Here is a 10430-nt window from a genome sequence, read left to right on the forward strand (position 1 = left end):
CTAGCTGTCAATGTAGTTACCGTCAAACCGCGTCATTGGCGCCATTTTCTTGTTTTAAAGATTTTCAACTCACAATAATACAAGTTTCATACAACAGCATAGTTTTTAATAGCGTTGAACATGTCGCATTTTGTGCCTGGAAACCACGATTTGCGGACAGCATTGATTTTCTGTTACCATTTGAAGAAAACTGCTGCAGAATCGCATCGAATGCTTGTCGAAGCTTACGGTGAGCATGCTCTTGGTAAATCACAGTGCTTTGAGTGGTTTAAAAAATTCAAAAGTGGCGATTTTGACGTGAGAAACGAAGAACGTGGAAGACCACCGAAAAAGTTTGAAGACAGCGAATTGCAAACATTGTTGGATGAGGATGACGCTCAAACGCAACAACAACTCGCGAATCAATTAAACGTGACACAAGAAGCCGTCTCCATACGTTTGAAAGCCATAGGAAAGATCCAGAAGATGGGAAACTGGGTTCCACATGAACTGAACGAAAGACAGCAGGAAAATCGAAAAACCACTTGCGAAATGCTGCTCGCCAGGTACAAAAGAAAGTCATTTCTCCATCGAATTGTGACTGGCGATGAAAAGTGGATATATTTCGAGAATCCTAAGCGCAAAAGATCATGGGTAACTTCAGGCGAGCCATCGACTTCGACTGCAAGGCCAAATCGCTATGGACGGAAGACAATGCTCTGTGTTTGGTGGGATCAGAAGGGTGTAATCTATTATGAGCTGCTAAAACCTGGCGAAACCGTTAATACTGAACGCTACCGACAACAAATGATCGATTTGAATCAAGCTTTGCGTGAAAAACGACCAGAATATCAAAAAAGGCAACACAAAGTGATCTTGCTTCATGATAATGCACCATCACACACAGCAAAACCGGTGAAGGAAACGATTGAGGCGTTTAGTTGGGAAATACTTTCGCATGCGGCTTACTCACCAGACTTGGCTCCATCCGAATACTACTTATTTGCATCGATGGGACACGCACTTGCTGAGCAGCACTTCACTTCTTACGAAAAAGTACGAAAATGGCTCGATGACTGGTTTGCCTCAAAGGAGCAACAGTTTTTTTGGCGTGGCATCCACAAATTGTCAGAGAGATGGGAAAAATGTATAGCTAGCAATGGGCAATACTTCGAATAAAATATTTTTTATCATTTTTATACAATAAACGTGTATTTTCTATACAAAAATTCCGGTTTCATATTTATATACCTGGTAGTTGTTTTGCGACTATCGTTGTCGTTACGTGTATAAACTTTAAGCCGGAAATAACGATCGAAATCGATCAAAAGAAAGAAATTTCAATTCCTTTTGTTTTGATTTAATTAATCTTTTAATTAAATTCCAATCTTTAATTTTCAATGTATAGTCTAATACATTATAATAAAAATTATAATTGTTTAATACGGGCTTTAGGATAATATATTATTTGCCATACGACATTTGTACATTTGAGAAAACAGGCTCGCTATTATACAAAATTTATGTAAGATGAAAAAAGATGATATACTGCATCTCGAAAAGAATAGATATCCATTAATGATTTTTTTTTTTTTTTTTTTTTTTTTTTTTTTTTTTTTTTTTTAGTTGGACTTTGTGAGACATTTCGAATGACTATCGTGTATGAAATCTTCGAGAATAAAATTCTTTATCCGATTGTCAATAAGCATCCAACAAACTTGTATGATAAAACTCAGCTTTTTTTCTCATTTTTTACATTCATAAAAAAAAAAGTGACCGAAAAAAATTAATGAAAAAAAAATATTGATACATATGTAATGTATATATACATATACTTCACACACACACATAAATTTTACAATTTTGGATATATATATATATAAAATAATTGTTGAATTATATTTTATTATTTAAAGCAGAAAAAAACAAAATTTTTTTAAACATAATTTATATTTGTATCATAAATACGTTATGCTAAAAACAATAAACTATTAATAAACTATAACTAAATTTATACATATAACAAATTGTACGATTTGTAATTACATGCTAAGACGCATGCTATTACTATATACCAACACAGAGATTTAATACCATTTGCATTTAAAATCACAAATATTTTCAAAACTTATCACTCTAATTATATAATTTAATTAATTTTTATTGATGCATAAGAAATATGAAATATCATTCATATTGCTTCATTAAAACAAATTTCGTTATTTCATTTTCATGTTATTAAGAAAAATCTGTTACTAGCGTCTAATAAAAAACAGATGAAAATAGAGTAGAGAAAAGTTCACCTACAAATACTAATTTGAATAAACTTTTACACAAATATCAAAAAATCCTATTATCAATTCTGGAAATAAAACTACAAGAATTTATTAGAAATATATATTAAAAATTGTATACTTCTATATATTATTTTATATCTATTAAAATTGTGATAAACTTAATATGAATCTAATTTGAATTTTGAACAATACTATGTCAATGTACATTTATGGTTCTCTACAATTATAACATTGACAAAGGAAATGTCGAAATAAGTATAATACAAGTGAAAAGCGATTGCAATTTGACATAATATATATTGCCCGTCATTTATATTTAATATATTATTTAAATTTCATCTGTGTTTATAAAATCAATAACTATAATTCAATATAGAAATTAAGAGACTTTGAAAAAAATTAGTTAATTAACTGAGGATATTTAGAATGTTCAGATATATACATCCTTATATTGAATTATTTCCTGTTCTTCTCCTTTAAATTATATTTGTATAACCATAAATTTATTTTTAAAAATTGCCAAAAATGCGTACACCAATAGGCCACTGTGTTATAACATTCCAAATATAAATATGAATAACTGACATTAGATGCATTTATACTTTCTCAATTACAATCGAAAAAAGCATTATCACGAAATAAATTGTGGACTTGCAAATTTGTGAAATTACATACACATGATATACTCATTCCATCTAAGTAATCTATGTGATCGTATTAACAGGAATACTAGGCTTTCATTTTGTTTATTATAAATAACTGTGTATTCAAAATGAATACATCTCCTAAGAATATTTCACTGTATCATCAGTTTGTATGGAAAGTTAAAGGCATTATATTATTGTGAATGCATTATATTATTTTCTCTGTATATGTTTATAATTTTTAACTAATCTTTAAAACAGATTTACAAATTTCATGTATGTATATGTATACATGTGTATATACATATACATATTTGTTTTAAGAGATTATAGGAATTATAACAGAAATTTTCTTTTACATATTTTCACTTGCGCAAGTCCAACTAAAGAATAAAATTTCATTCACTTTACACAATCAATCATTCATTATGCAGTTTATAATTTATGCATAGAATAAACAGCTAAAAGGTAGTCTAAATATGTTTTCTGTGTGAACTTTGAAATACATGATTTACCCTCTGGATGTATAGAAACATGATATTGCATTTTATATGTCAAATTTTTTTCACACCCAAAAACAATTATATACGTATAAATATAATATACATCTATCTACAATAGACTTCTATTTAATTAATATTTTTCGCTTATAAGAGTTTATCTTGCAGTTCTTGTATTTTCTTACATGAAGGCGTTTCGAGATTTTTAGCTTTCAAGTATAAATCATGATCTCCGAAATTACGGGATTTCCACATCATAGCTTCTCCTAAGAAAAGTTAATTTCAAATTTTATGAAAAAATAAAAAAATTAAAAATTAATAAATAAATTGGAAAAGAAAATTATATATACCTATCGTAACAACAATTAAAAACATGTTGGATATATTGAAAAGAAAAAAAAAAATTATTCTATATACATACTATAATTTTTCTCTCTGGCACAGGCTTGTCTTAAATTATTGAAGTACTCTTCTTCAATTGATATTTCTAGCCTACGTAAACTGCCTTGATATTCACTGTGAAAGTTCTCCTTAACATAATATGGAATATGTGAAACTTGAGTGGTTCTAGCTATAGAATATTTCCTGCAAATGAGAAAAAATTCATTGTATATATATTTTTTTATACAAGGATTCTTATTAAGTTCAAATGCTGTTAATTAATCTTACGAATTTGAATGCAGACTATATACTGGATCAGATATGAAGAAACTACTCATCATAGTTAACAATATTAGTAATAAAACTGGTAACATTTGAAGAAATGTGGTATATCCATTTGCTTGCTGTAAAATGTTATATAAATAAATAAACAATAAAAATAACCTTAGCAGTAGAAATGCTGTTCTGCTCTACCTGAGAATGGGTATGTTGCGCTTGCGCGTCTTGTTGCCTCGTCCATCTTCCACCTGACCGACGCATATAAAATTCTTGTTGCGGAAAGCGAACACCGAAGAACATGTTAAATAACTCCTCAGCTGTGATATCGGCTAAAAATATAAAAATATTTTAGTCATTACTTTCTAATGTATAAATTTGTAGTATTTCCCAATTTAATTAATGTCTTCTTTTTTTTTTACCTTCAAATCCGCGAGTATAATTATAGTGTGTATGACCTTGGTGATGTTGCGCATTCTGTAATCGTTCTTCTTCAGGACCATACAAGTCATATTGTTTTCGCTTCTCCGCATCGATAAGAATAGCGACTGCATTACCAATAGCTGTAAAAGAATAAACAGATTTTTTTACTTAAATGTATTTGCTATAAATAACTCTTTGTCGCAACTGTATCGAATAATCTTACCTTTAAAAGCTTCAGCTGCACCTGGTGCTTTATTTTTGTCAGGATGTAATTGAAGAGCTAATTTCTTATAAGCTTTTTTAATATCACTGTCTGTAGCGTCTTTGCTGACTCCTAAGATCTCATAATAATCCTTGCATTTCTTTATCCTGAAATAATCATCTTCATAAAAAAAATCCTCATAAAAAAAAAAATATGTTTCACATATAACAAGTGTTGAACAGATAATAAATAAGAATTGAATAAGCAAAATATAGAACATCCATAATACAAACGATATATCTTTCATGAATATTACAATCTGTTTGAATCTGTTTAAAACACTCTCACCGTTAAAGTATCTACCTTTTCACATGATCCAATTGTTCTTTTGTATACTCGGAATTATTCTGGGAATGTGTTCCATCTTTAGTTACATTTTGACGTTTTCTAACAGTAGGCTCTGCAGATTCGGGTTTCTGGTTTTGCTTTGAAAGTATCGCCACTTCTGCCAATAGTTCTATAAACATATAATTATTTGATTATTCTTTCATGACACTTGTTTCATTGCTCTTTGTCAGAAAGAGTTTACAGAAATTGCTTTCGCAAGACGAATGTAAAAATCGTGCGCGCGCGATTTCGTCTATAACAAATATATACAATATAAAGTAAAGAACTCTTTCGCTGACAAATAATACGAACGTGCACAATACAAAAAGCGGGGAAAGATCCTCGCCGATTGATCTGCAACATTGGTTAAGGATGTACGCTCCGTTGGAAGTCACACGTACCCTCAGCCTTCTTCGTCGGATAAAGCTTTTGGGCTTTGCGAACAAACTTCTCGGCCTCCTCGTATTTTCTCTCTCGCATAAATCGTTCCGCGAGTTCCGTGCATCGCTCGGCCTCGTCCTTATTGCTATCCATCTCGTCCGTCGTCGTGAATCAAGTGTTACAGTTTATGGTTTATGTTATTCGGTCACACGGTGACAGGGCAAAAATGATAAATAAGTCGCGAAGGGGGTCGAGATGTCGAGAACTCAACACTCTCCACCGTAGTATGTAATTCGATCACACGTCATGAACATCGTTATGCCCGAGTAGTAGACGATTACAGATACGAGGGGGCACGAAACGCCATTACGTCTCACGTTAATTAATCACCTGCAATATTTCGGCCAAATGAACCGCATACGCGCGCGCGCGCAATTGGATGTCGGAGAAGAATAATTTTCGCGATCCGCGAAGATTGTTTCAACGGGGATCGAAAAATATCGGCGTGCGACTGTCATTACGTATTTGTTCAAAGCGGATTGGCTAATAGGATAGGGATAGGATAGGGTTATTTTCCGGGAAATTTTATCTTTTGCCGCGTTTTCACAAATAGTGAAGATAATGGGTGCGTTCAGGAGACACAACCGTTGAGTAGCAATCGAACATGATTGGTTCTTACTTCTAGAACCAACAAATCAACGTCGAGTGTTGACAAGACGATGCTCAACAGTTGCGTTTCCTGAACGCGCCCAATGATTCATATGTCATTGACATACAAAAAACATCAAAACAAGGAATTAGAATATCGTCTAATGACATAGAATATAGAAGATATAAACTCCGTTTTTAACTTTACTAGGAATATATTTATTTATATTAATCAGATTCAAAATCTATTTTTGGTCGAATATATAATATATTCGTAAACCTGCTTCATTCGAAAACGCTTAAATCAGTTTTTTGCTAATCATTGCTAATACGCAATATGATATGGGCTTAAGGTTTTGCTTTAAAGTATATAACCTGCATTTACGATTCATGCCAGAAATATTTACAAATACATCCAATTCAGAATATAATAGAGAATATGATAAGAGACCAAGCACACGGATTATAAAATGTTTCTGTGATTGTAAGTCTTTATTTACAACAATAATAATTTTCACACATGCGGAGATATACATTATTTATATTTTTATCGTTAATCATTTTTCTACATATAACGTTTGATATTAACTATAATGTACAGGTTCTTGTCTATAAGATTGAATTATGGCAGACATCACTTCGACGAGCGAGCAAACGAAATATTTAGAAGAATGCGAAGAGGAATTCAAAGATCGTTACACAGAAAAGGATAGTGCTTTTATGAAGATTAAAATGCAGGAGCCGAAGAAACCGCCAATTGTGGATCCCTGGTATAATAAACCACGTAGACATGACTGGTCACGTCAGCATCAACATCAAAATCATGGTAGACGTAATCATCACTGGGATCGTCGTAATAATGAGAGAAATGAAAAATTAGAACGACATACCGGTAGACACTTCATGCATCATCGGCAAAAGATGTATTAAGACAGTGACATAGATGCAAGCGTGAGGACTTTAATAACACGTGAAAATTGAATTTGTAATTTTTATTGTTCATACATATTTTTCATCAAGTGATAAAGCATTTTCATCTTTCTTTTTAAAGTTTATGAGAAAAATTTTTACATCAATTTATTTTAATAAAGAATTTTAATTTTATTTTCATTATTTGTTGTTCAGATTAATTATTAATATTCTACTAACATTATATACTAGTTATTTATAATTTACTTTATTACATATTAAAACTAAGAAATCATAAGAGTACATTTTTTAAAATAGAATCACAATATCAGTTTGTATAAAATGAATAAAAAAATTTGAAATTACAGTAATGGACTTTACTACATAGTAAAAAGAATATATTTATATATGTAATATTCATATTCTTAACTTTTCAAAAAGTATTAATATAACTTATGAAATAAATAAATAGAATATACTAATACAAAAACTACTACTGATTCAAACATTTAAAATAGAAATGTGAATATAGCAGAATTTTCTCATATAGTATATTTTCTTTAGATATTGTAAGATTATACATTAAATCTGTCTTTACCTTTATCACACTTGTACCTTCCTTTCGCAAAAAAAAAATTAACATACACTCGAACTTTTTCAAAAGAAAGAGCTGTTATAAGATAAATCTACAGATAATTTTTATATTCCAATATTTTCTCTCAATTTCCATTCTTCTAATAATGTATGCACAAAATATTGCAGTTACCTAGTAATCAGATCAGAGTTCGATCCTGGCCAAATTCCACACTTCCCTGATTAAGACTTGCACAGAATTACCTGTCTCATAAAAGATATAAATTTAGAAAGAAAAAAAAAACAAAATAAAAGACGAAGTTAAGTGAGAGATTTTGTCGAAATTGGATAAAAGATGTGCTAAATAACCGTCCTTTCAAAAAAAGAAAATAGAAACTATCATTTTCATTCAACTGCACTTTTTTACACTTCCTACATAAAAAATAAAATAGACACTTTTCAATTTTTTAAAGAAGGAGGAGGAGAAGAAAGAAAGGAAGAAGGTGCAATTGGAGTCTTCTTGAGAATTGCAACTTTTTTTTTTGAAACTTGGGACGTAGTGAATCCTAATCCTCTTCGACCATGTGGAGTAATTGCTTCCACTGGTTCTACACGACCTTGATCATTTTTTCCAAGACCTTTCCCTGGTTTATAACCCATTTTCTTCATCATATTTTGAATTTTTAATGCATGTAATATATTGCTTTTTTCATCAATATGTGCACTGTTTGCTGTCTCAATTTCTCGAGTGCAATTTTCTTCTTCTATATTATCAATTACATCTCCACTATTCGATTTTTTTCTTTTAGCTTTGTGTATATAATGTCCCAATCCTTTTCGACCACGTTGAATAACAGTTTCTACCGGTTCGATACGACCTTGATTATTTTTTCCAAGACCTTTTCCTGGCTTGTATCCCATTTTTTTCATCATGTTTTGAATTTTTGATGCATGCAGTACATTATTCTTGTTTTCATCGATACATGTATTGTCTGCTATCTCATTTTCTCGAGTATATTTTTCCTTCTCTGCATTATCAATTGTATTTCTAGTAATCAGTTTATTTTCCTCAGTCTTGTATCTACATATATTTTCATCATGATTTTTACTGTTTGTTTCGTTGTATTTTAACGAATCACTATATTTTTTATCAATATCATTTTCAGAGCAGGATTGTCCAGACATTTTCCCTTAATGATTAAACAACTACTTTGCAACTATCATTGTTATTAAGTTGACATTATGTTATGTATCTAGAAGTAATGGACATCACACTTGAATGATGAAAATAATTATTAAATGAATCTGCTGTTCTCAGTTTAATATTCTCACTATTCGAAACATTATCCTTATCCGTGCCTAGAAAAAGAATAACAAACGAATTTAATAAAAATTTGTAAAAATTTTTTTTTTTAATTTAGATATACAAAAAGAAAAAAAAGAGAAAATAGGTAAGAGGCATTTACTAATCTATATCTTTTTTTTGTCAATTCCACTAACGCAAATAGTTTTCTAATCTATGAAGAAAAAGTTGATAGAATTTGTTGAAAAAATTCAGAGACGATTATTGTAAGAAAAGATTAATACAAAAATAATATCTTCAATTTTTTAGTAAAATTTATAGATAAAGTGAAAAGAGGTCTTTTATATATATATATATATATATATATATATATATAAAAATGAAGAAACAATTATAAATTTCTATAGTTATGATACTCATTTAAATGAGAAAGTCTTAATAAACATAGATGTCTTAAAATTAATTGCTTACTGAGGAATAAACTATAATGGAGATAAGATCTATCACGGTCAGAGTGTGCTATTTAGTTATTCACTTTACTGACTCATAGTTCTCGAACTTTTCGTGCTCTTTTTATAAATATTCCTGTTTTAAAACATTTGTCAACTACAGTTTTCATATGTCTGACAAACATCTCGCAGAGAGTTAAAAAGCTGAGAAATAAAAATGGATCTATCCGAGGACGCTTGTAAAAAAAACCTTACAGAATAAATGAACAGGTAAATATTAAGATATAGTACCTCCTTCCCATATATAGTACATCAAGATGCGTGCCAAAGGGGTTGGGAGAGCTGCAATCACACATAGAGACGTAATAACATAATGCGCGTGTAATAGACCCCTTTATTTGGTATTTCCAAAATAGCGGAAAAGCTCGATCTTGAAGATTGCAATAGAGGAATTAGACTATAACGTTAACAGAAGTTGTCAAATCAGACGGATCACGTAATAAGAAAATAATTGGAGTAAAGTCTAAATTTAGATTCAAGGGAGAATGTTTCCAATTTAGGCTGCGTTCGGGGAGCACGATTTTAGCGTTATGAGCGTGTTCTGTCCTTGTTCAACTTTCAATAAGTAACAAAGATTGACGCTTTTAGCCCTAATAGCGTCTCCCCAAACTATGAACGCACCGTAAAAGGGAGAATATCATCCATGGTGCGTTCAAAAATAGTACCTGTAGAACGTGGGATAGGGTAGCCTATAATTGGCCGCGTTCAGCAAAGAAGCGCTCAGTTATCGTCTTGTTAACACTCGATATTGATTTGTTGGTTCTAAAAGTAAGAGCTAATCACGTTCGATTGCTACTAAGCAGTTTTCTCTGCTAAACCCGACCTTGACAATTGAAGAAATCTTTACTCCTTTTGTCCTGATTGGTCAATTAAATGCTATTTTATTTTACGGTAGGATTTCCGAACGCATTCCCATTTAAATGGCTGTGTCATATTGTGATTACTTCTTATGGGTTCTATTTTTCACTCTTTTTCTTGTTCACGTGATTGCAAATTTACATGGTAAATGTGAGAGCTT

The 10430-nt window shown here is 30.9% G+C and overlaps 3 protein-coding genes across 4 annotated transcripts; 1 reads left to right on the forward strand and 2 right to left on the reverse strand.

Annotated features, from left to right (window-relative positions):
• Window positions 1-2049: 2049 nt before the first annotated feature.
• On the reverse strand, window positions 2050-5992 carry LOC138933176 (dnaJ homolog subfamily B member 12). Its single transcript, XM_070295723.1, has 8 exons — window positions 5491-5992; window positions 5066-5219; window positions 4724-4869; window positions 4500-4640; window positions 4276-4409; window positions 4090-4205; window positions 3842-4005; window positions 2050-3686 (listed from the first exon to the last, which is right to left on the reverse strand). The coding sequence occupies exons 1-8, from the start codon at window positions 5621-5623 to the stop codon at window positions 3568-3570; spliced, it is 1107 nt and encodes a 368-aa protein (XP_070151824.1). The 5' UTR covers window positions 5624-5992; the 3' UTR covers window positions 2050-3567.
• A 478-nt stretch (window positions 5993-6470) lies between these two features.
• LOC138933178 (uncharacterized) lies at window positions 6471-7348 on the forward strand. Its single transcript, XM_070295727.1, has 2 exons — window positions 6471-6602; window positions 6720-7348. Exon 2 carries the CDS (start codon window positions 6743-6745, stop codon window positions 7046-7048), a length of 306 nt encoding a protein of 101 aa, XP_070151828.1. The 5' UTR covers window positions 6471-6602; window positions 6720-6742; the 3' UTR covers window positions 7049-7348.
• Window positions 7349-7550: 202 nt separating this feature from the next.
• LOC138933177 (cap-specific mRNA (nucleoside-2'-O-)-methyltransferase 1-like) lies at window positions 7551-10021 on the reverse strand. 2 transcript variants are annotated; one of them, XM_070295726.1, is made up of 3 exons: window positions 9644-10021; window positions 9375-9488; window positions 7551-8959 (listed from the first exon to the last, which is right to left on the reverse strand). In XM_070295726.1, the coding sequence occupies exon 3, from the start codon at window positions 8783-8785 to the stop codon at window positions 8060-8062; it is 726 nt and encodes a 241-aa protein (XP_070151827.1). In that variant the 5' UTR covers window positions 8786-8959; window positions 9375-9488; window positions 9644-10021; the 3' UTR covers window positions 7551-8059. The 2 variants fall into 2 exon arrangements, with proteins under 2 accessions (XP_070151827.1, XP_070151825.1); XM_070295724.1 differs by lacking the exon at window positions 9375-9488.
• Between the last annotated feature and the right edge of the window lie 409 nt (window positions 10022-10430).

The sequence above is a fragment of the Polyergus mexicanus genome, unplaced genomic scaffold, assembly GCF_030449975.1.
Source record: "Polyergus mexicanus isolate NDT 795.1 unplaced genomic scaffold, iyPolMexi1.0 SCAF_5, whole genome shotgun sequence".
In the NCBI taxonomy this organism is placed as follows: domain Eukaryota; kingdom Metazoa; phylum Arthropoda; class Insecta; order Hymenoptera; family Formicidae; genus Polyergus; species Polyergus mexicanus.